Raw genomic sequence first — 25,011 nt, forward strand, 5'->3', positions numbered from 1 at the left:
TCTGAGCAGAAAGAGTCTGAATAGAAATGTCAAATACTTGATAACAGGGTATCATCTATAAGCGATCTTGCAGAATTTATATCTCTGCCTCAGTCTGAATTTTGTATTTTAAAAATAATTGGAAGCTGAGAAAGTTCACTCTGACTTCATTGAACATGAGAATTCAAATGAAGAATCCCAAGTTAAGAGTGTGGGAGTACTGGGTGAGGACATGTGTTGTCGTGTTGGTGACAGTGTCTGAGAGTGTTTTGGATGTGAGCTGAGGTGCTGGTACGATAGTAATTTGGGTTTAAATATGCTGGAGGCCCAGATTCTCAGGAAATGCATTTCCAGGCTGTTCTCATAAGGGAATTGAAATAGTGGAAAGATCTTCTCTGAGTCCCACACTTATTTGTCTGACAGGTTCAAGGGCCTCAAGCCGACTGTTATCCTTCTCTCCCGAGGAATTTCCGACGCTGAAAGCAGCTGGCGAGCAGGACAAGGTTGGCAAAGAAAAGGGCGCCTTAGATCCGTCGTATGGGCCAGGACCAAGCCTCCGCCCCCAGAGTAAGTGAATGATTGTGTCTTTCTGCCTCATCCCAGCTCGTAACCCCATAGACTGCGTTTTGGGCAGGGGAATGCCAGTTCACAGTAGTATCAGATATGCCATCCCTACATCTCCTTTTATCTTTTCTTATGAGCTCACACGTGTCAAGCTGCTTAGCAAGTGACCACAGATTTGCATGTAGTGCTGATGTTCACTGCCTGAGTTCTGGGGTCCAGACAGCCAAGTACGGACTGTCATCTACTACATTGTTTCATGAAAATTGCTGTGTGATGTTGCAAAGCAGGCCCCTTCCCCCTGGCTAAGGGAGAGTCACAGGTGAAATGAGTGAGTGGTGTAATGCGGCTTCTCTTTGAGTTTGTGCATGATCTAATTGGCCTTAATTCTGCAGGATAAGGACTGTGGAGATGGGGAGCAGAGTTGGCTGGAATTTAGGCTTATTGACAAATAAGGACACCACTGGTGCAGTAATTGCTTAGTAATGGCTGATGCTGCTAGTCTCTTAGGAAAATAAACGCATTTGGAAATTTTTCTTTGTCCCTGATGTTTTTCGAAATGCTCAGTATAATTAGGGCTTGACCAGAGTATTTGACTTTCGAGGCTTTTTGGCAGTGACTGTCTGCATTTACAAATGTTAACGTAATTATCATCTCCTTTCCAGATGTCACCAGTTGGAGGGAGGGCGGTGGGAGGAACATAACCTCTGCCACATCTCTGACCGCCTCCCCTGCTGAGCTGGGCAGCAAGACCTCTAGCACTGGAGACGGAGCCCCCTCCTCAGTGAGTGCCAGCGATCCGAAGGAGCCGTCTCTCCGCCCAGCTCAGCCTGTCCGCAAAGGGGCTTCGCAGTTCATGGGAAACGTCTACCAACCACCTACATACCATGACATGCTACCTGCTTTTGTAAGTTGCCCTTTCCCCCCAGCTGTGTTATGTCCTTGCTTCTTATAATGTGTGTGTGGGCTGAAGTCAGCTGAGATGCCTGTTTTCTGGACTCTCAGCTGGTTCCTAGGGCTTGCTCGGGGATCCTTCTTTTGATCTATTTTTAGTTTTCCCTGTTGTGCATTTACCCTTTCATGCTAGAATAGTGTAGCACAGCCTTGCTCTGCCCAAGGAAAAGTTGCTGCTTTCCCTCTAGAGCTGGAGAGGGTAGCCATTAGCACGTGGCCTGTTAGGCAGCCAGATGTGAAATGTTTGTTTTCCCTTTGTGCGGATGCAGCTACCGTGCTCATGTTGTAACCTAATCTGGGTAAGTCTTCCTGTAGCAAGGAGGAAAAACAGACTATTCTGCTTTGCCTTGTTCCAGATGTGTCCACAACAGCCATCTGAGACCCCTGCATCGCTGGACCGAGGGTCTTTCCCCCTTCCTCAGCTTCGGCTTGAGCCCCGGGTACCTTTCAGACAATACCAGATGAATGACCAGGATGGGTAAGGCTGCCATGACTGTCCCACTTGAGAGGCAGGTTCAGGGTGTGACACGAACCTTAAACTATGCAAGAATTTGGGCTAAGGATCCAGTTGTGTGGGTGAAGCTGCAGGCAGGCACAGAGGAAACCTGATTTTTTTTACCCAAAGCAGCAGTGCTCTGCTCCAACTACAGCAGCATCTGAAATGTTGCAGGACTGTAAGCACTGTGTGTCTGAAGAGCAGGTGGACGTGAGAAGTAGTTGTGTGTGATCCTGGACTGGAAGGGTTGCAGCTTTGATCTGTAAACCCTAGGAAGTGGGTATTGGGTAGTCAAGGGAGAGAAACTTGGAGCCCTTGTATATAAGCGCATGGTAGAAAAGGATGGATTCACTGTTACAAACTCATCTCTACATTCTTTTCTTTACTGTTTGCTCTTTCTAACCATTTCTTTGCATTTCCCTGTAGAAAAGAGAACAGGCTCAGCCTGTCTCGCCCAACACGTCCAGTTCGGCAGCAAGTAGAGAGAGCACCTCGGCCCACCATTATCAATGCAGAGAACCTAAAGGGGCTGGATGAACTAGACACTGATGCGGATGACGGATGGGCAGGTAAATGCTTCCATTCTCTAGCTTCAGGCAACAGCTTAGGAGGTGAAGCAAAGTAGTTATTCCTCCCTAAAGCATGAAATAGCCAGGATATTCTGGTGGCTCTGTTTCACTGCCACAGAAGGGAGGAGGGGAAGCAAAGAGTGGTCTGTGTAGTTGTGAAATTGCTGTTGGTGTAAATGATGACACAATGGATCCTTCTGATCCTTCCATCACACTGTACTCGAGGAACCGGATCTGAAGACTCCTAAAAGCTGAAAACACCAAACAACAGGAGAATAGCAGAATGGCTGCTGGGAAGAAGAGTTAGTCCTACCTTTTCAGTCATGCCGTTCAGTATCCAGTTATACACAGTCTAGCTTGGTGGCTGTCTCCTCATTTGCAGCCTCCATTCCCAGACTGCTTGCCACTCCTCTTCTGGAGCCCAGCTGTTCAGCAGTGTGGGTCCACACTACTCATGTCTTTTTCCAGTACCTGTGGTGGACATTCGGTTTTCCAAGTAGTTTATACCAAGCCTGTGCGTCCTCTGGTTTAGTGCCAGAGAAGGCATAAGCTTTATCAGGACAAAGGGACCTGTTTCTTTCCTCTCATATATCCCTTCTCCAATCCTGCCTTCCTAGGCATTCATGATGAAGTGGATTACTCTGAGAAACTGAAGTTTAGTGAAGATGAGGAAGAAGAAGAAACTCTTAAAGATGGACGACAGAAGTGGTAAGAAGTGGCTGTATTGGCACCTACAGTTGTTTCAATAAAAGTAAACAGTACCAGGATCTTTTTAAAACTTGTTCTAAATGTTGAGGCTTGATCCCCCGATTCATACTGTGACTCTGTTCATTCCACTGGCCATCATTTGAGTGGGCCTCAAGGATGTGTGTGGGTCTTGAAGCTGAGTGCCAGGATGCCAGGCTTTTTCCCTCCTCCCCTTTCTGTGTCTCACCTTTATCCTGCTGCACAGTAGTGGTGTTAATCCTTATGCACCCTAGGAGGAAAAGTGCATTGCTTGTTCTGGTGTTTTTTTGTTTTTTGGATCTTTCCTTTCTGTACAGTCAGTTGCCTTTGCCACTTGATAAGACTGCAAGTGCTTTTTGAGGTGTGTAGCAAATGTAATAGCAAAGCTGTTTATATGACAGGAACAGCTGGGATCCCAGAAGGCAGCGACAGTTGTCCCTGAGCTCTGCAGAGAGTGCAGATGTCAAACACACCTTGGAGGAAGGAAAGAATTGGGGCGACTCAGTTGGCTTGTCCCGGTCAGTCCGGAAAGTGCAGGATTCACAGCAGCCTCCAAGGAAGCTGAATGGCTGGAGCTCTGCGTCTGAATACCAGGTAGGTTGAACTCATGTGAGTGGGCTTGTGCTGTTGGATGCGACGCATCGCTGTCCTTAAGAGGCTAGTCTGACATTTTTATTGAAAGCGGGATGCTGATGAATTCCTCAATTCTTTGTTTATATCCAGCTGGAGAGAAATCCATCTGCATAGCACTCTCACTAGAGAAGAGAAATTGAAGCTGGTCCAGAGCAGTGGGGTTGTCAGTGAGAAAATGGAGATACTGAACCAGATAGCAGTAGCTCCCCACCAAAAGGGGAATTTGTGTGCATGAGGTTAGAGGGGAGGGAGTCGGGAGGGGATTTTCTCAGCGTGGGATGCAAAGCTCAAGATACAGGAGATGTTTGAGTCATGCTTATTGAGGAGTGTTTTTCCTTTGGCAGAAGCCCACACTGGGAAGTATTCTCAGACAGCAGTCCCTTGAGGATAAAGAAGAAAAGGTGCCACTGAGACAGAAGTTTGTGCACTCTGAGATCTCGGAGGCTGTCGAGAGAGCCAGGAGGCGACGGGAGGAGGAGGAGCGGCGAGCCAGGGAGGAGCGTCTGGCAGCCTGTGCTGCAAAGCTGAAGCAGCTTGATCAGAAATGCAAACTGGCTCAGAAGAGCGGGGAGACCCAGAAGCACACAGAGAATGAAGACCCGCGACCCCCAAACACAGAGAAAAATGTTGTGCAAGAGAATGGTCATGCTTTCCGTAGAGGTAAAGAAACATTGCTTGCCTCACCTTGTAAAAACTGCTTTTTTGTTATTGTGCTGGTCTCTACCTGAAGTGCAGGGGAGTTCCTGGCAGGGAGCATTCGGAGAGTGCTTCAGTTGCACTTGAGAGATCAGCTGCTTTGTGTATTCTGCAGAATATTTTGGATTGGTGATGAAGGTTCATTTAAAAAAAAAAAAAATCCTATTAAAACAAGCGCAGACTTCTTTGGTTGCCTTTATCTATGCTCAGTCAGCTGTGCTAGCAGAGACCTTGTTGGAAGAGGCCTCTTGATCTTCTCATGATTGGATGATGATATTAAGAAAGTGCTCATGGGCCACAGATCAGAAAATCGGTTATCAGTAAGTGCTGGCAGGTTTAAGGAGTAACAGAGGAAGTGGACTTTTCCCCCCAGTGCTTAAGCAGAAGGCTGATGGCAGAGGAGGATCTCGGAATTTATCACTAAAACAAGATGGACAAAGCCCTCTAGAGCTGTCAAGGCAAATGAGGGAGATCGTGTGTGACGTACTATATATGATTGTAATAAAGTTCAACCACATAATGCAGTCAGGACATGCCCGCACCTGTGTATGTTGTGGTGTGGGGGTGCACTCACAAGCCCTGTCACGAGCAGGGCTCTTCAAGGCTTATTTTCTTCTCTGCAGCAACCCCTGAGTTTCACACACAGGATGTCTCTGTTGGCTATCTGGAAGAGGAGACTCCTGCCCCAGCAGCAGCAGCCCAAAGCAGCAGTGAGGAGGAGCTCAGAGAAGCTCCCTCCCCAGCACAGGAATTCAACAAATACCAGAAGTCTCTTCCCCCACGATTCCAGAGGCAGCAGCAGCAGCAACAGCAGCAGGTAATAGGTGTGACGCTCCCACCCCTCTTCCTTTGGACCCCCACCAAACTGTTGTGTTTGCTTGGTTCTCAACACAATCGGCACCAACTAACGAACTGTCTTTGGGCTGGAGGTGATAAATGGGAGTTTTACCCTGGCCTTTTTCAGTACTTTTGATCACAGATCTATCCTGTCTGACAGGGGTAAAAAGGCTCTGTAGGTTACGTGAATTTTCTGTGCACCCTGTGAAGCTGGGGCTGTTGTGGTTAGGGCGTTCTGTGGCTGGGGAGAGGTGTGGGCAGGCCAGGTTTGTCACTTGCCTGGGAGAAAAGTAGACGCTGCTGTCAGAAATGTTGACTTGTCTTGCACGGTTGTCTGGGTGTCTCCTGACAATGTGAAATCTTAGGACTACGTGGTTTGTAGCAGAGCTCTGGTTTGCAAATGTGTGTATGCAGGAGAAGCTGGGGATGTTCCCCATCCCATGTCCAAAGTCAAGAGAGCAGCAGTGGCTACCTTGGTACTTGCTGTAGGCCGGATCCAGTGAAGCCTCTGATGCCTTTGGCTGGCAGTGAACCTGGTGGACATCTGTTCTTATTCCCTGGTACAAGATGAGAACTGCTGTTCTTCAGCACTGCTGCAGTGACAGGGAGCTGAATATACAGGCCAAGGGAAAGGAAAACCTTTGGCCATCAGCTGCTTCCATTTCACTTTGCACTTGCTGTGCCCTTACCCTGAACGTGATACAATCAACACTGCTGCAAACCTTAGTGAAAAGCTCACATTTAGCTTTTGCTTGGAAGCTCAGTAATTGCTCTTTTATGGATGTTCCCCTGTGCTTGTTACTGGGCAGTTGACATTTTCATGACTCAAATGGACAGCAGCAAACGCTGCTAATGTTACTCTTTAAAAGAGATGCTCTTATACTAAAAATAATTGGATGTCTTTGCTGTCATGCTAATAATACCACAGGTCATTGCTACTGGAAGAACATGAAATTTTCATTTTATTTTCTCTTATCCTCTGTGTCGTTAGTATACATGAGGCACTTGGTATTTTGGCTGGCTTGTATTGCTGCTTTGGTAGCAATGGTTCCACGAAAAGAACAAAATAAAAAATAGTGTTGGTATAATTAATGAAATATTTTCTCCAAGGTACTGGAGCGCTAGGTAACTCTGGTATAATCTTTGCATTTATCTGAGCTTCTTGCTGTGATGATGTGTCAGGTTCAGATTTAAGGGTGTCTCTCCTGCTCTGCAGTAGGGGATTGGCTTTTTTTATAAACGCTTACAGTATCTGACACTGTTGTAAGCTTAGTAAGAAAAGATGGTGGAAGGTTTGACAGGTAAACGGGTGTATTTCATGTTAATTGGAGCTGTTTACTTTTTGAAAGCTTTCTTTGGTACACAAAGCGCCCTTCAAATATAGGTTCTGCTTGGACATTTAGCAAAAGTTAAATGTCAGATCAGATTAGCATCATGACAGTGCTCAGCTAAGGAAAGGTGGACTGGCCATGTGGGAGATGGGACACAACCCGAAGGTGTCAGCCCATCTCTGGAGGATGCACAGGAAATACTATAAAGTATTAATAGCTCTCTTAATTGAGTTTAGGTTGTTCTTATCTAATCTGTTCAGCTAACATGAGTAGAATTGATATATATGCACACTAAATAACTTCTAATTGCATTTCCTCCGAAGAGCAGCATCTTCTAAAGTATTTGGTTCCAATTAGGAAATTGTGTTTGACAGGAAGCTGTCCTGTATCTCATAAAAGCATTGAGAAAATGCAAACTCAAGTCTTGAAGCTGATCCCTTGCATTTGGCCATGTAGTGTGGCCCATAGTGGTGTGAGATTCTGGCTGTTCTGGGTATTTGGAGAATAATGACAACTGCCACATTCCCAGTCGGTAGTGAATTACCCTTATCTGCTCTGCCCTCCCATCTGATCTGTTTTTGAGCTTCTAACACATGGAATGTGTTTTCCTTTGGCTGGCCAGTTTGCAAGTGTGATTCCTGGCACCATGACCATTCATGTCAAATGGCCCATCCTTCTTCCCTGCAGGAGCAGCTGTACAAGATGCAGCACTGGCAGCAGCAGCAAGTCTATCCTCCCCCATCCCATTCCCATCCCCAACGGACGTTCTACCCCCCACATCCCCAGATGCTTGGCTTTGATCCTCGCTGGATGATGATGCCCTCTTATATGGACCCTCGCATGGCCCAGAGTCGCACCCCCGTGGATTTCTACCCTTCAGCCCTTCACCCTTCAGGTAAGGTGTCTTCAGTGTTTCCCTTTATCATGGCTGTTGAGTTGGTCCATATCTGGAAAGTTGCTGTGCTTCACCCATCGTACCTCTGTCCAGACTTTGCATCCTGGCTGGCTGTGATTGACCTTCTCTAGGGATGAGAGAGTCAGTTGCAATGAGAGCTGGTGAGGGAACAGAGGAGGGTGGGAGGGGAGGACACCTGCCTGTCCATCCCCTGCACTGCAATGGGAGATCTTCCCTAACAGCTTTGGAGCCTTAGCAGGTGTAAAAGCAGATCTTGCCCCTTGGAGGAGAAGGATCAGTTTGGGAGTTACTGTAATCATGTGAAATCTTAATAGACCCCCTTCAAGAAATGTGATGGAGAAATTCTGTAGTTCCTGAGCTGTGTGCTCCTAGCACCTTCCTACCCTGTTACTGATCTTCAGAGGTGCGAATATAAATGTCAGGATATATAAATCATTCCCTTGAGTTTGTGGGGTTTTTTTTCACACACCTGCTTGCTTCCAAGCCACTGATGGTGTGTAGTGTTCTGTGCAGGCTGGGCTCTGAAAGCTGTGTCACCTTCTGTATCACTCCAGGCGTATTTCCCAAGCACAGGCTCCCCTCTACGAGAAAGGTTTCCATGGCTGCAGTCACCTGCTGCCCTGGAAGAAAGGGGGGTCAAGCTAGCTGTGGATTGTTAATTCTTCTTGGCTGTGAGATCCTAGTGTTAATGGTATGAACTCTGTCGTGACCAGGAATTATGAAGCCCATGATTCAGCAGGACTCCATCGGTGGGAGCAGCTGTCGGTCTGAAGATCAGAACTGTCAGGCAGGGCAGGCAGAAAGGAAAACTGCTCCCTTGGACCCTGTGCCAGTGTGGGGCCAGGAGAGCTACACATCTCTGCAGAGCAAAGGGTACTCCCTGTCACATCAAAAACAGGCTGACAACATGACCATGGAGGGGCTGCATGCCAGGTGAGTGAAGAACTCCCCTGTCCTCATGCATGCTGTGATGGGAGGTGCTGCCATAAGTCATCTCCTACTGAAAAGCAGGTGTAGAGTTGACCCAAAAGATATCTCTGAACAGGCCAAGGTACTGCTCTGGTAGCACCCTTACACTGTTGAGTGTTTTTGTCGTGGAGGTGCTTACAGACTGAGCTATTCAGAGTTTTTCTATCTGATGCCAGTCGAGGCTGACCAGCTTGCAGCCTGTTCAGTAGGAGGGAGGCACTTGTCACCTACGTGGGTAGGTACAGAAAACAATGAGTCAAAAATTCTGATACTTTCTAGTTTGTCTCCTAATTCTCTGGGACTTTCTGAAACCAATTCCTTGTTTTCAGATCTCCACATATGTTGGAGGCTGAATTTCCCTTTATTTCTTAAGTTTGCTGCCCATCATAGGAACTGCTTTCTTTATCATCCATTGATTTGACAAACCAGGCAGTACAGCCTGGGGCCACAGCAGATCTGCCCAGCATTCAGGTACTTATAGGCTTATTGCCTCATGATTTAGAACAAACCCTAATTTATTTATTTGTTTCCACCTCTTGTGCCCACCTGGGCCCTTGGAGATGTACTGTGCTCTGCATTAGCTGACTTTATTTTGTTTCTTGTTTGTTTCCTTCTCAGGAATGACAGTTACTCTGCTTCTCCTGGAAGGCCGGAGGGTCTGAGCACCCAACGAGATCTCTTTGAGGAGAGAGGGGAGGAGTACTTGAATGCTTTTGACAAGAAGGCCCAAGCAGACTTTGACAGCTGCCTGTCTTCTCAGAGGATAGGCCAAGATCTCTTGTTTCAGCATCAGGAGACCGTGCAGGAAACCTGTCCTGCTGGCAACCGCCATGCAAACTTGAGGTGTTCACCCCTAGAGCCTGATTTTATCCAAGCAGAGAAGAAGCCTGAATATAATGGCTGGGATATCAGCCACCATTCGAAACCTGCAGAGACTGCAGCGGAAGTTGCCGAAGAAGTGCCCAGGGATGAGCAGTCGTTCAGTGCTGACCCGTGGAAGAAAGAAGGAGCTAATACCAAACAGCCCACTGAAGAGACAACAGAGTGGGCTCCTGAGAACCGGAACACCAGTGGTCAGCACCAGGAGCAAATGGGGAGGACGCGGCGATCAGGCCCTATTAAAAAACCAGTCCTGAAAGCCCTCAAGGTGGAAGAGAAGGAGAAGGAGATGGAGAAGGTTAAACTGGAGGGAGAGGACACCTCGCGCCCACTGAAGGAGAAGACGGCTGTTCAGAAAGTAGAAAATGAGACAGATGATTCTGCAGCCTTACTGAACTCCACGCGTTACCTGCTGGATGACAAAGGTTCTTCCCAAACCAGCCTTGCCCGAGATGCTGAGAAATCCCAAGGGGAAGAAGAGGAGGAAGAGGAGGAAGAGAAGCCAGAAAGAACCTGGGAGAACAAACTATCCAGAGAGTCCGGTGATCTGCCTCCCACAAAAAGAAACAACTGGATCTTCATTGATGAGGAACAAGCCTTTGGTGGGAGAGGTCAAGGGCGTGGGCGAGGGAGAGGCTTCAGAGAGTTCACTTTCAGAGGCCGAGGCACTGTTGTGGGCAGCCGGGGAGTCTATAACAACCAGCGGAGCAGCCGAGGGCGAGGGCTTCGGGAGTTCAACCAGCCAGAGGACTTCCCCAGAGGCAAGCCAAGGCGCCGGATTGCAAGCGAGACGCACAGTGAAGGGTCAGAATATGAGGAGCTCCCCAAGCGTCGCCGGCAGAGGGGCTCGGAAAACAGCAATGAAGGCCCTGTGCTGGACAGGGAGGACAGCGATTTGAAAAAGGGAGACTTCAAAGAGTCTTGGAGGTCCAATAAAATCTATTCAGATGATCACAGTAGTCTGGATCCTAAGATGAGGGCTCCGAGGGCTTTTGGGAGATCGCTGCCGCCAAGACTGAGCAACTCTGGCTATGGGCGAAGGGGTTTCATGGGTAAGGAGCCCACCCAGTGGCAAGGCAGGAGTGGGGGAGCAGGGTGGCAGGAGTACAACCACAGCTCTCCATCGGACACTTTTGGGAGCAGGCAGCAGTCTGACAGGGACTACATTCAGGATTCTTACAAACACGTGGATTCCTTCTCCAGCCGGGTTTTTGATGAGAGTCACCTGGATGACAAAAGGCACTTTTTCCAGGAGGATTACTCAGCGGATCAGGAGAACATAGAGAACAGGCCATTCAGGAGGCGGCGGCCCCCCCGCCAAGACAAGCCCCCGCGATTCAGGCGCCTCAGGCAAGAGAGGGAATCGGTCAGCCAGTGGAACCCTGAGGAAGGAGGCCCCAACCTGCTGCCCAGCCAGTGGCCTGGAAGACCCAAGCTGACCACCGCAGAGAAGAGCAGCATCTCGGGCAGACGGTCTCCTGAGCTGTCCTACCAGAACTCATCGGACCATGCCAACGAGGAGTGGGAGACAGCATCTGAAAGCAGCGACTTCAGCGAGCGGCGGGAGAGGCGAGATGGAGTTTCAGAGGGCGAAGGCCAGCTGGAGGGTGGCCTCGGGAATGGGAGCTTGGGAGAGAAGAGGGAGCTAGCGAAGAGGAGCTTCTCAAGCCAAAGGCCACTTGTCGACAGGCAGAGCCGCAAGGCCGAGCCAGCAGGGTTTGCGGAGCAGTCCGTCAGGACTGGTGTAGGAGCAGCTTCCAGATATGAGACCCAGCAGAACGGAACACTGATAAAAAGCAAAAGGTAAGGTTGCATTCTGATGTACAGATATCTGTCATCTGATATGCAGAGAAGGGCTGGACTGTGGGTGAGGAGCTGTTGGCTGTGTTTCTTTTCATCTAGTGCAGGTGACTTCCAGCACCATTTATCCAACCTTATGACATCCAAGGGTTTCATCATTGTCTGTTTTACAACTGATCGATGCTTTTGCTTCCATGCTGGGAATCCAGTTTATGGAAGTTGCTGAGACACTGTGGGCATGACATGTGCTGCTGCTCTTTACCTTAGTTTCGGGCCAAGACAGCGCTCTACTCTCTGGAATGCCTCTCGCTAGAGGCATGAAAGATAACGAAGGAAATCCTGGTCCTTAACTCCAAACCTACTGTGTCCTTCCTCTCCTGTCATGGCTCCCCAGTGGAGTGTAGCAGAGCAGAGAAGTGAGGGTTGGGTTTTCCTGGGGTAAGTTGCTGTGAGCTGTGCAGGTTGAGCACCTGGATTCCCAGTAGCGTGGTTGTAGCGTGAGCACAATGTGTGATGCTGCCAGTCCTAGCTTTGCCTGAACAAATATTTTCTTAGACCTTAGTGGATACCAGTGATGAATGGCAAGCAGTGCTGTTGTGTTCCTAGCCTGGTGGGAGGAGTTCCTCCCAAGAGTATTTTAAGACAACTCCAATGCTAGGGATTAAGTATTACCTTGCAAGTGTCTTGTAAAAAATCTGATGATCGACAGGACACTGGGTTAGGTGGGCCTTGGTCCTGGGCCAGTTTGACAGCTCCCTTGTTACCCTTTTCCTTTAACAGGAACAGGAGAAAGAGAGTCTTGTGCAGCTGCATTGTATTGGGTTTAAAGCACTGATAAATAGGCAACTTGTTCTTTTGTTTTCTGTCCTCTTGTGACCCATCTTCCCCAACTCCTGGATGTAGTAACTAATAGTAGTTTATATGGAAATAAGGGAGAGGAGAGGTGATGTCTGGAAAGATGCATGCAGGTAGAAAGGGAAAGTAGGGGAAGGGGGAAGCTGGTTTTTTTCCCCCCCTTCTCCTTTAACCGTGCCTCTTTTGTGAGTTGAACGCTTGGGAATGATGTGTGGATGGTGGTCAAATGGGCAAAAAAATTCTGGGAGAAACAAAGTGGGAAAATCATACTTTTTTTTTTCCTCAATGTCGCCAGCCTCTCCCCATCTCCATTCCCCTCACCCGATGCTTGCCAAGAAATGTGTGTTAATTGAAAAGCGGAGCAGGGGAGCTGTTAGAGCAGTGTCATAGGAGGGTAGGAGACACTGTACAGAAGCACAGAGCCCTCCTCATAGGGACAAGCTAGGGTGTTAGCTTTGTTGCGGGGGCAGTGTGTTGGTTGACTCATGAGTACAGGTATTGTTCTGTTTCCATCCCACTTCCCCAGTAACACCCTTGTAATGGGCTGTGTGCTCAGAATTTGATGTCTGCTTCAGTTGAGCAAAGGCTGGGGAAGGATGAGGTGCGATTAGAAAACTGGTAAAGAAAATACAGCCCATATGTTTCATTCTTGCTACTTTTGCTCATCTTCTGGTGACAAAGCTAATTCTTTCCCTTCTTTCCTTGTAGGTCTCCAGAAGAAGGAGGGGGCCTTAGCAACACCAGTGGTGGGAGCAGCCACTCCATTTACAGCTTGGATAGGGCCTCCCATGCAAACTCGGAGAGTGCTGAGGGGCCAGGTAAAAAGCCAGAGAAGGAGCCCAAATCCACTGCACAAAGAGCAAGTGAGAAGGGAGAGGCCTTGTCACAGTTTGAACTGAGTTATGGAAGTGAGTGTCTTAATTCATTTGTGTTATCCCTTTAAAGAAACATTGTGGCTGACTTCAAGCCAGACTGACTGAATCCAGTGTAATTTTAAATATCAGGTTAGGTTTTTTCCATTTGTTTACACAAACAAGAAAATTCTAGTGTATCTAAATAGGGAAAACCTGGAAGGCAAAGATGGTTTTAAATTTTAAACCCAAACTTTCTATAGAAGAAACAGACTGTCAGAAAGCTTGGTTTTAGGGAGAGTATTTCCATATTTCTATCTAAGATGTTAAATTTCAAGCCCAAAATACCTTACGTAGTGTGAAGGAAGTTGAGCATCCGGAGTGGGGAATTTGAGTCTGAGCTCATGGCAGGGAGGCAAGAAATGAGTATCTCTGAAACCATTGGCATTAGGCCATGACTCAGCTTTTTGCCATTCGTAGAACAGAGGTTTTACATCCAGAGGTGATGGGTGTGTTTTCAAAAGTACCTGTGCCTGCTTTGTCCTTGCTAATACTTGGAAAGGTGTGAGGTTTGTTTCAACTGATACTACAGCTGAAGTTACCTGGGTTACCACATGGCTCACGTTCCCAAGCTCTCCCAGCTGGAGCGTGCTCATCTTGAGGCAGAGGAGAGCAAAGCCCTGCAGGATAAAGTGACTGGTGAACCTCAACAGATTACCATGGCTTAGTTTTCAAAGCTTAGCTGCAGTGCTGCTGGCTGAATTTTTTTGCCTGTAGCCTGGATCCTATTTGGAATGCACTCTAAATTACTGCAATTAAAAGCTTTATATGCATACACACGTGCTATTTTTTTTCCCCTGTATATGCTTTGTTCAGGTACCATCATTGATAATCGGGTGTCGAACACAGCAGAAGAGAATGAAGTAGGTTCTATGGCAGGCGAAGGTTTCATTGAGGTTCTTACTAAAAAGCAGCGTCGTTTGCTGGAAGAGGAGCGAAGGAAGAAGGAACAGGCTGCTCAGGTAAGGAATGGGAGGCAGAAAAAGCTTAACCTGATACATTGTTTGGACTGCAGTCAGAGGAGCAGGGCCCGGAAAAGCGTTTGGATGAGCAGAAAAACATGCGGTTGGCCAAAGTAGTACAGATCCTGTATTAGGCCCCGGAAACATATTTTGGCTCTGATGGGCAGGGGCCATCGGTCTGAAAAGGATGGTTAGATTTCTGACTGTTACTGTTTTCTAGCAGAATTGTTAGTTGTGAGTTAAAGGAGGGTTTTCTAAAGCAATCCTCATCCAAAGCAACTTGGCTCGCTAAGCCAGTTGCTGGCTGTAGTTGGTGGGATATTGGGCAGCAGTGAGCGGTGGAAGACCTCTGCACTGTTGCTGTGTCAACAATGTGTTATTGCTAGAACAGGATGTGGTAGCTTCCTTGCCGGAGGTGTCATGTTTGTGTCTGGGCACCTGACCAGAAATAAAGGAGTTGATTTACAAGAAAAGGTTTAAGACTGCAGTGTGGATAGCTTAGTTAAGTAACGTTTAGGAGGGGGGCATTCGTCTACGTGTACTGGAAGACTGCAGATTCTAGGGTGATAAGAGAATATTTTGGCATGAAAGGAGACTTAGTGAAATCTGGAGGACTAAATACAAATGAAGAGTATCGTTGGGAAATGCTTCCTGACAAGGAGGGCTTGTGGTAGGTTCAGAGAGTCTCGCAAGCAAAGTTATAAAAGCCGGGTTGCTTGGCATCTTTAAAATTAAGCTGAAGACAACGTGTGAATGTGCAGTGGGAAAGGTCTTGCAGTTGCAGAGATGTGCTTCTCTTTCTATTCAGATCTTGGCTCTGTGAAAGAGCCATCTCTGTATTGTAAAATTATTAATTTGTCTTGCTTTAGCTGGAGTAAAAGAGAGGAATTAAGCAGAGCAAGTCTTGTAGTGTTAATTTTGCTTTGCTTTGTATCCTATCCCCCCGCCTCCCCAAAAGAAAAAAAAAACCTCTCATGCTGCTGAAGGCAGCTTTTTTTCACTGCCTTGTTAGACTGGGGGAACCTCCCAGTAGCCACAGGGTCCACTTAAAAAAACAAAACAAAAAACGGGGAGGGAGTCAGAACTATTTGTATGGTTCTGTTACATGAGTTGGGGGCTTTTCACATTGCAGCATTTAGAAAGCCAGGGTTTGAACTTGCCAGCAGCAGACGCTGCAGTGACAGGTCTTACAGCCTGTGCCTTTTCTCTGTCAGGCACCAGCTAAGGCCCGCGTCCTTCAGTCTCGCATTCCTCCTCGATTTGCTAAGAAGCAGAACAGCTTGTGCTTGGAGCAAAGTGATGTAACCGTTTCTGGAAGCAGCCTGGGCACAGAGATCTGGGAGAGTAACAGCCCAGGTAAGTTTGAGCAAGTCTGTTCTGGAGCGTTTCACACAGCTGGGGAATCCTCTGGTGTGTGCAGGAAGGACAGGGTGTTCATGCTTAAGAGGAGACAACCTTCTCTTGTCTGGTGCTAGAAGTGGGAGGGGAGCTAGCAGACATCTGGAGTAGCATCTGTTCAAAGCTGTACTGTTCAGCCATCCTCCTCCTGTTGTTGACCGTGTCAGTCTCCTAATCTATTTCTTGGGTCGTCTTGTAACATCAAGATCCTACATAGCATTTTCTGACCTGTTGGGCTGGATCTACTTCAGCCATTTTCTTACTTTGCCTTCCTCTGTTTTCTCATCTTCTAGCCCTGAATAGCTAGTGCCTCCCTTGTTTCTGTCTCTGCTCTTTCTCCTGTTGTTTTCATGTTCCCTAAGAAATCACTTCCCTATTCTCTACCCTTGTTCTCCACACCGTTTTCTCTGTGCTGTGTCATGTCTCAGGTGAATGGGCAGCACTAGCTCTCTGAGGTTGTGAAAATGCCCTGTCTCACATCTAGAAATGGAAAGTTAATAGTGTAACATGCACGGTGTACAAAATGTGCTCACAGTTGTGTTTCAAGCAGCTGAACCCTGCCCTCCCTTCTCTTCCAGCTCTTTCCGTTCAGTCTCCTGGCAGTGATTCCTGGAGCAAGCCTGTAAATACCTTTAATGGTACTGAATCTAGCACCACTGAGGTAAGTGGCACCTAATGTGCCGTTCAGGTATTGTGTGTATAAAATATTAACGTAGGTGGCTTATGCTTCTCATTGCTCCATCTGTGCTTAGCGACTCTCAGCTCTGCTTGTGCAATTTTAAACTGTCTCTTTGCAGTTCTAATTTGAGCTTGATGCTGCTCAAATCTTGACCTAGAGGGCCAAGCGCTGCTTGGTGTTACATGTGGGTATAAATCTGGAGTAACCGTCTGGTAGAGCTATTCCAAGGGTTATGCTCCTAACTGGACGCAGAGTGTGGTCGAGGATGGTGGAATCCCATAGGTCATGTTTGTGTGCCTCATGCCTGTGAGCAGTGTGTAGCTGTAGCCTTAATGCAGGGAGGGCGGAGGAGGTTCCTGAATGCTTCACCTCTGGAGACCAGAGTCCAGATCTGGTTTGGGTCACAAGTGAAATGAGTTTGGCGGCAATCTCAGCCTAGTTGCTGTGTGGGACGCTTTTTCCTTATTCTAAAGCCATGGTCCGGTTGGTGCATTGGTTAACCTGTCTCAGGGTTGCGTAGAGCTGAAGCAGCAGCCAAGGGATGCTGCAGGTCAGGCCCAACTCCTTTGCAGTTAACCAAGAATATGATTTGAAAAGGGGACATGATCTTGCTGTTTTCTGGGATTTTTTTCCTCCTTTGTGGAGCTGGGTCGGAGTCCAGGGCTTTAACACATTTCGTGCTTTGCATAGCAGGGTTTTAAAGGCAGCCAGGGGGATAGTGGCATTGACTTGAGCGCGGAGTCTCGGGAATCCTCCGCTACCTCCTCTCAGCGCAGTTCTCCATATGGCACCCTCAAACCAGAGGAGATGAATGGGGCTGGCCTGGTGGACCCAAAGCCTGACTGCCAGAAGGAGCAAGTGCAGAAGCAATCTGATAAAAAGGTAATCTGGATTTGCAGCCAAGCCAGAGCACATAGCGAGAGACCTTGTGAAGCGGTTGTGTTGTTCTTGATAGCAATTTTAAGGCTTGAGATTGGGTTATTCAGTCTTTGTGTCTCAGCCTCTCTGCTTTCCTGTTAAGGATTCAGATCAAGGCTCAGGACAGAACAAGGAACACAAGCCTGGACCAATCGGCAACGAACGCTCCCTGAAAAACAGAAAGGGTTCGGAGGGAACGGAACGGCTGGAAGGGAATATTCCCCCTGTTAACGGGGTGGAAATTCACGTGGATTCTGTACTTCCTGTGCCACCCATTGAATTTGGAGTAAATCCTAAAGTGAGGATTGAATTTAATTTTATCTTCTTGGTGATTTGAGCTTGTTGAGATATGAAAGGTGATTTGAGGCAGAAGGATTATTTAGAGGAAGCTTCCAGCTGTAGATTTGCCTTAGATTTCATTACTGACACAAACCAGGTACTCAAGATGTCTTGGCAAACACATAATATCCTCTTGGAAATACTGTCCCAAGGACCAGCTGGGGTGGTAACAGAGGTGAGGGACAAAATTATGGCCATCTAAGCCTTTGTGTGCCTCTGGGGATTGCCTGCTGCTGAGTGCTGAGAAGTGTCTTTTTGTTCTCTTCCAGCAAGGCTTACTGGAAGACAGTCTTTTTAGTTTCTAGTGTCATGATTCAGGCTAAAGTCATTAACCATGAGAAGCAGATGGGTGGCCCTTGGACCTGGATTTGAATTTTGTGTGTTTTGATTTTTCAGGACTCTGACTTCAGCTTGCCACCTGGTTCTGCCTCTGGCACTGCAGCTAACCCTGTCACCAAATTGCAGGATGCCTTGGCCAGTAATGTAAGTATTTCTTTTTTTCTTTTTGGCATTGATTCATCGGAGATGCTCCTTAGTTAAGCCTCAGATGTTTCCAAAGAGAGCAAGCATATTTCTTTGCAGTTGACTTCACCCTTAATGCTTAGGCAGCACACGTGACTAAAATCCGTAATGGAAATCTGTGCCCTCAAGGTACCTTGATAAAATGAGCATCACTAGCTCAGAAGTGACATAGGGAGCAACTCCATTATCATTCAGTGACCTGTGTAAAGCAAGAGGTATTGCAGATCTCGGAGATCACCGTTCTCCTCCCATGAGACACAAGAGAGTGCTGGTAACGAACACGATGCAGATAGTGGTGTTTTTAGGCCCGGGCTGCCAGCTTCCTCCAAAGGTCTCATCTGCCACAGCAAGGCAGAGAACTGTAACTTGTCAGTCAGGTCCTTTTGGAGGTTTCCTAGCCTATTCCAGCCATCTGGGTATTTCATTATTATGTGTGAAAGAGTGAGCACGCTGAAAGCCCAGCTTGTAGCTCAGCTGTGGACAGCAATGTGAGAAACTCACAAAGCTGCTTTTGAAAAGTCCTCAGGTTTGTAGGCTGTTTGATTTTGGAGGTTTGTCTTAAAGGGTGTTTCTTTTCAGAAGTGCTTTTTCAGAAAGCACTGAAATTTAGGTAGGCTCCAAATATGGGACAGGAGGGAGAACTTTTCTGCAAATTGAAGTTACTGGGTCAAATTGGTGCTTAAGTGGAGGCTGGTGTAACTCGACATAGAGAGTGTCATTGCACGTCACCAAAGCTTCATTTATTCCAACAGCAGAATGGATCACGGTTGAATGTGGTACTTAACTCCTGCGGTACCACTGAGGATTGAATCCTTTGAGGTGTAGTTACTAGAGCTGCCAGCTGAGGCTCTGTCAGCCTTGGTAGCTCATAACATTCTTGCAAGACTTTATAAAGTGTTCACTATTTACGAATCTCCCCTCAGGCAGGGTTAACGCAGTCTATTCCCATTCTGCGAAGAGATCATCACCTCCAGCGGTGCATTGGCCTGAACCCAATGTCCTTCCCCACTGCAGACCTTACTCTTAAGGTAAGCAAGCTGGCATGTGTGTTTGTCCTGGGTGTGGATGCCATGTCTCCATGGCCAGAGTAGTGAGGATGGAGAGATCTTTCCCAGAGCGTTTTGTTAGGTACTGCTAAATCTTTAATTAGCTTCTGTAGAAGTTGTGCATATATGCTATTCAGCATGGGTGGAAGGGCATGTGTTTCAACAGTCCTGGATGCTGAAGTCCTCACTGATTTTAGAACAGGTGCAACAGAGCTTTCCTACTACTTCAGTAGCTGGGTAAGGTGGCTGGCCAGGGATCCTAGGTGCCTGATGGTTTAAAGAAGGAAAAAACCAAACAAAAACCCCAAAATAAAAAACCATCACCACCCCAAACCCAAAAAGCCCAGCAAATGCCAAGGGGGACTGAGTGTTTGTGAAGGATGCTTGCCCATTGGGAATTGGTGTGAAACCACTTGACCTGAGACCTGCCAGCTTTCCACTATGACTAGACTAGATTGAATTTGAACTAATACGTCATAGATGAGCAACTCCAGGCTTCAGTATTGTCCTCCCCATTTGAACTGTCTGTAGTTATTGTCCTTCATTTCCATAGATGGAGTCTGCTCGTAAAGCTTGGGAAAACTCTCCTAGTTTACCAGAACAGAACTCCCCAGGAGGCGCGGGTTCAGGCATCCAGCCTCCTTCCAGTGTTGGAGCTTCCAACGGTGTCAGCTACAGCTCTTTTGGTGGAGTTTCTATGCCTCCTATGCCTGTGGCGTCCGTAGCACCTTCTGCATCTATTCCAGGTACCCGCAAACTGCGGCAGCAGTATTTGCATTGTCTGGTTGGTATCTAGGAATCATCCTCAGGTTCTAGTAGACGAGAACATGGTGAGAAGAGCTTCCATGTAAAGTAACTGGCTAGCTGGTATTTAACAGATTCTTAACAACAATTCAGGCAAGACAGAAAGAGGGGACCGTCTCTGCACTTTGGAGAATGTTACTTGAGTGTGACTAGTATCAACATAGCACAAGGACGACCTTCCCTGTGTAGCGGCAAGTCTCCGATATCTCAATAGATCCTGCTTACCCTTCACTGTGCGCTCAATAGAATAGAAGGGAAGTGAAGAAACCTATGGCTGAGAGACTTCGGCAGTCCCGATAGGAGTATCAACCATTCCTCTACTCATTTTGCTGTTTAAGACTTTTCTGTTTGTCACGGGTTCTGAGCACCTTCTGTTCTTTGTACGTAATAACACAACTTGCTTACAGTTTGCAAAACTGTGGGAGATGAGAAGGTGTTGCTATCCTTGAGTTACAGAGGGAAAGCTTAAGCTCAGTCATGTTAGATAGTGTGTATAATTAGGGAGAGCATCTGGAAAAAAGAAGTGTACTTGGATTCTCTGACTCCTGGGTCCCAAAGGACCTCTCGTGCATGCACTTTCTTTCTCATTCCTCAATTCAAGAATGGAGTGGAATGTGCTGGGCAGAAGTGATAGCGAGTGGGCCACTGTAGTGACTCTGTTACTAGCTTCCACTTGGAAAACAGATTGTTCCAAGTCAGGCGATTTCCTTCCCCAGCCACCCTAATTTTGCTTGTAAATACCATGAACCATGTAAACGTTCAGATCTGCACAGAACCGCAGGAGGGGCACAGCACTTTCTAATTGGTGCCACCCTTGGGGTGAATATGGCTTTTAGATCTCTTGTGTGAAGGTCTCAAACACCATGTTTGCTCTTTCTGTCCCCTCTAGCTGCAAAGATGAGATGATTGCAGAGCAGGTTTCTGGCATTTAGGAACAGTTTGAAGCGCAGCTCACCAATTCCTGAACTGTTAGTGTCTCTGACTTTTTTTGTGGATGTTGGAAACCTGGGTTTACATTTAGCCTCTTACAGAGAGGAATGATTAATTCTCAGCAAGCCTGTTACTGTAAGTGGGCTGCTGGCTTTGGTATGTGGACTTAGGAGCTTCACAGGCTCTTCTGAATGGGTACTATGTTTGTGTTGACTTGCTGAGCTGGTTGCCGAGATGTAGGAAGTAGTCTTGACCTGCAGGTCTCTGCAGTCCACTGTGCCTGTATCTCCCCTGTACCTTGAATTTACAGCCTGCCTTCTCTGTTCAGGTAACCATATTCCACCCCTGTACCTGGATGGCCATGTGTTTGCAAGTCAGCCCCGCCTGGTCCCTCAGACAATACCTCAGCAGCAAAGCTACCAACAGGTAAGGGAGAAATACAACTAGCTAGTGGTTTCTCAAGGAGTCTTCAGGGTGGCATTTAAGAAACGAGGGGTCACTTATCTCTCTGATAGCCCAAAGGAACTTAGATGTGGCTCCCTTTAGGTTTCTTGAATGCTGCTTCCCAGTGGGGTGTCACAGGTTAGTGAAGTTGAAGGGAGGGAAATGAGGGGTTTTTCCCCTTTTGTACCAGTGCCTTTGGACTGGGTTTAACTGAAGCCGATGCTGAGGCATCTGTGTGAGGTGAAGTGACTTTCAGTAAATTCCAGTCAGTCAATACCGATGAGCAATTTCACTAGCCTTAGTAAATAGGGTGTTGATAGGGTTGGGGAGAGCCCCTTCAAGGTAAGAGTGCAGGCAAGTGAGTGCTAGGATTGTCAGTGCCTGCACAACGTGTGTGGAGCACGTTGGTCCCCTCGTGTCCATCAAATGCCTCTTGCAGCCATCAGTCTTCCCTCTTGGGTGCCTATGCAGCATCTTCTCCTGCCAGTGTGCTGCTGTTCTGTGGAATGATGCAGGGGCTTGGTAAAGGCGCAGTATAGGTAATTGTCATGGCAGACTGATTCACAGAGGAAACTGAAGGATTTTTAACAGCCTGGGAGAGTTTTTGGCTCCTCTTGCACCTCTCAGTCATCTTAATTTCTTCTGCAGGCTGCTGCTGCTCAACAGATTCCTATTTCCCTCCACACATCCTTACAGGCCCAAGCTCAGCTTGGGCTGAGGGGTGGTCTGCCTGTTTCCCAGTCCCAGGAGATGTACAGCTCCATACAGCCCTTCAGGTAACTGCTTCCACTTTTTCATTTCCCTGTGGCCTGAACTATTATGTTCCTGATGGTACATTGATCAGATACTCCACACTCGTCTTCTCTTCCCCCTTTGTTAACATCCTGCTTCCTTCCCCTAGCCGGGGTGGAGAGCAAGGATATTGGGGCACATAAGGCTCTCTGTAGCGTGTTTCTTTGTAGGACAATGGCAAAGACTACCCTTGGAAAACTATATTTAGTTGCTCTACCTACCCTCTCAAATGGTGAGGCAAATCTTGATGTAGAAAGAGGAGGTTTGTGGGCTGGCAAGCAGACTTAGAGTAAGCTGTAAGCTCTGGGTTTCTCACTATTTGGCTTACTACTGGGGAGAAGATGAAGAGACAGCTTGATCAGAGCTGAGTACTTGCATAATGAAATTAAATAACTCTTTTTATTAGATACAAACTACAAGACAAGAACAAAATAAATGCCTGCACTTTGGAGAAAAAAAAAAGTAAGATTCAAATTAGGAAATCAAACACAAGTGTTAACAGCAACAGTACTTGGCTACAGGAACTGCTTTCTAGAATTGAAGGAATGAGACGTCCACTTCAGAGTTGGGCTGGCTGTGGGAATCATACTCTGTACCCCCATTCCTGCATGAGATGGGAGTGAATGAACAGAATAGTCCTTCAAGGCCTCAAAAACCTAGACACTGAGGCTTAAAAAAACCCCCTTATTTTGCTAGAGCTGTTTGAATCTGAAACTCCTGATTCTTTTCTGCTTTGCAAAACTGCTGCAGACTTCTGGTAACCTGAATCCTCCCTTACTACTAATCCAGAGCTTATTGTGCAGGATATTGATACATAAACTTTGGATAGGACACAATGTCATTCTGTTTGAATATTCCTGCAACACAAGGACATGGTTGTAAGGGCTTAAAAGTGGTAAAGTAAAAACCCCTGTAACTAAAATGGAAAGTGGCATCACAGCTTATTTCTAAGCTCTCAATTTAGTAGAGTCTGAGAACTGCTTGCTGATTGCAGGCCAGATATGGTTTGGCGCTGTGTGTGTGTGTAGTCGCCAAAGGTTTTCTGTGTAATGACTTGAGCATATTTTTCTTCTCCAGGTCTCAGGTGTATATGCACCCCAGTCTGTCTCAACCCAGCACCATGGTCCTGACGGGAGGCACTGCTCTGAAGCCTCCATATTCCGCCTTCCCAGGCATGCAGCCCTTGGAGGTGGTGAAAACCCAGTCTGGGTCCCCCTATCAGCCCATGAATGGAAGCCAGACGCTGGTTTATGAAGGCCAGATAAACCAGGCGGCTGGTATGGGAGCTTCCCAGATGATGGACTCTCAGCTTACACAGGTTAGGAGCAGGGCTTGCAAGCCACTCCCTTGTACAGGCTTTTTCACAGCCACTTGTTTCTGAGACTGGGTTGAAACTAGTATCTGTGCTGAGTCATGTGTTTGTGTGAACTAAGCTCTTCGTAAAGAGGCAAAAGATTTCCCTGAGAGACTCTGTCCTGTGAACCATTGTTTCAAACATGCAGCACCTTATTTAATGAGATTCTTGCTAATTACTTGTCTGTCCCTGCTGAGATGTCATTTTGTAACTTGGAAGTCCTCGCCCTCAATATAGACGTTTCATGCAAATCAAACCTTGCAGTGCTTCATGCACAGGAGGCCATGATGCAATAGTTGTCCTAAAGGTACCTCTTCTGAGACCTAAATCCCAATAGTCTCCAGATTTAACTCGGCTCCAGGGTAACTAGGACCTCATTTATCTTCTCAATTCATTTGTTATCCAGGTCTTATTTACAACTTCTGCTGATCTGTTTGGCAACATCTTAACAAGAATTTCATTGTGTGAAAAAGTTTTTGTAAAGCATGGTTCAGATAAAGACATTGAATCCTATTGTGAGCATAGCTGTATTTGTGGACACGTGTTCTGATTCTCTGGAGAAGTTTGATACTTTTATTAAACTCATCTTACATTGATTTTGTGCAACATGCTAAGGTTTATTTGTTGTTTAAAGAGGGATTTTTATGTTGCGACTGACATGAAGAGTTAATCCTGAAAGTCACTTAGTTGAGGAAAATACAGAGAATACTGGCAAACTAAATATTTGAAGAAATGCTTTATCCATCATAAGCAGTAACTTGGTCTCTTTTGCCAGCCTTAAATTTTACAAAGTGTTGTCATAGAACCTCCCGAATCCAGCAGTTGTGAGAACTGCCAGATGAATCAGAGGGAACAGGAGGCTCTTGAGTCCTGAGCTGCATTTTTTTAAATTACTCTTAATTATTACCATCATCAGTTTGAAGCTCACTGCAGGACATAGAGCTGAGGTCACCATCACTTTCTCTAGAGGTCCAGTCCCCAAAATGCTTTGGAATGAAAGTGTAGCAGACTTTCTGGTTTGGGCATCAAGGCTGCAAACAGAACGCCTGACATGGAGCTGTCTGACACTGCCATCATACCAAGAGAAAACACGCTCATGCAGCAACTATGCGGAAGACTGGATGAAGGTTCTAGGCAAGGAGGAAAGCCCTGTGTCCGAGTGCAGTTATGTTAAATCCATGCCATGTTAAAAGCCCAGCTGACAGGGTGTTGGCAACGCTACCAGAACATGCGTTTCAGTGTGGAAGTCCCTCTGTTCCATTGATTTGCATTTATTCTGTGCCAGACTGCACTGCTTGTGAGCTTCCTTTTAGCAACGCCGTGCTTTCAGGGTATAGGAGACAGCATGTCAAACACAAGACTGTTACTGCCATTAAGTAACTACTTGTCCTTATCACACAGCTAACAATGCCCGTGCCTGGCTCACAGCTTCCTCTGCCCCGCTATGGCTCTGGCCAGCAGCCCCTGATTCTACCACAGTCCATCCAGCTTCCTCAGGGGCAAAACCTGCCTGTAGGAGCTCCCCGAAGAATTCTCCCTCCTGGATCCCAGCCTTCTGTTCTTGCTACCAGCAGGGAGGTAAGGATTAACTCCTGCGTGCTCATCTTGGCATTCATTAACCCCTCCTGCATTGAAATTTCACTCCTTGATCTTGTGTGTTCAAGGGGAGCCTGGCTTGTTTGGGATCCTTAAATGTCAAAGCCAAGGATTG

General features: G+C 47.1%; 1 protein-coding gene and 1 non-coding gene across 7 annotated transcripts in view; both read left to right on the top strand.

The window, feature by feature from the left end:
* The window catches only part of PRRC2B (proline rich coiled-coil 2B), a 50,842-nt gene that overhangs the window by 19,169 nt on the left and 6,662 nt on the right, over positions 1-25,011 (top strand). For 3 of the 6 annotated variants that reach the window (XM_076355463.1, XM_076355466.1, XM_076355464.1), the window contains exons 6-29: positions 403-546; positions 1,206-1,447; positions 1,851-1,972; positions 2,417-2,559; positions 3,177-3,267; positions 3,687-3,879; positions 4,263-4,578; positions 5,238-5,431; positions 7,470-7,677; positions 8,412-8,631; positions 9,286-11,349; positions 12,910-13,109; positions 13,929-14,074; positions 15,289-15,430; positions 16,051-16,133; positions 16,842-17,033; positions 17,173-17,367; positions 17,805-17,891; positions 18,854-18,958; positions 19,530-19,722; positions 21,039-21,136; positions 21,803-21,930; positions 23,024-23,264; positions 24,702-24,878. In XM_076355463.1, coding sequence (XP_076211578.1) covers positions 403-546; positions 1,206-1,447; positions 1,851-1,972; positions 2,417-2,559; positions 3,177-3,267; positions 3,687-3,879; positions 4,263-4,578; positions 5,238-5,431; positions 7,470-7,677; positions 8,412-8,631; positions 9,286-11,349; positions 12,910-13,109; positions 13,929-14,074; positions 15,289-15,430; positions 16,051-16,133; positions 16,842-17,033; positions 17,173-17,367; positions 17,805-17,891; positions 18,854-18,958; positions 19,530-19,722; positions 21,039-21,136; positions 21,803-21,930; positions 23,024-23,264; positions 24,702-24,878 — 5,924 coding nt within the window. The remainder of the gene's footprint in view (positions 1-402; positions 547-1,205; positions 1,448-1,850; positions 1,973-2,416; positions 2,560-3,176; positions 3,268-3,686; positions 3,880-4,262; positions 4,579-5,237; positions 5,432-7,469; positions 7,678-8,411; positions 8,632-9,285; positions 11,350-12,909; positions 13,110-13,928; positions 14,075-15,288; positions 15,431-16,050; positions 16,134-16,841; positions 17,034-17,172; positions 17,368-17,804; positions 17,892-18,853; positions 18,959-19,529; positions 19,723-21,038; positions 21,137-21,802; positions 21,931-23,023; positions 23,265-24,701; positions 24,879-25,011) is intronic. The other 3 variants (XM_076355465.1, XM_076355467.1, XM_076355468.1) reach the window with 2 other exon arrangements.
* LOC143168885 (small nucleolar RNA SNORD62) lies at positions 19,977-20,062 on the top strand. The gene has a single exon (XR_012996801.1). It is a non-coding gene; the product is annotated as a small nucleolar RNA SNORD62 (small nucleolar RNA).

Source organism: Aptenodytes patagonicus, chromosome 18 (genome assembly GCF_965638725.1).
Source record: "Aptenodytes patagonicus chromosome 18, bAptPat1.pri.cur, whole genome shotgun sequence".
In the NCBI taxonomy this organism is placed as follows: domain Eukaryota; kingdom Metazoa; phylum Chordata; class Aves; order Sphenisciformes; family Spheniscidae; genus Aptenodytes; species Aptenodytes patagonicus.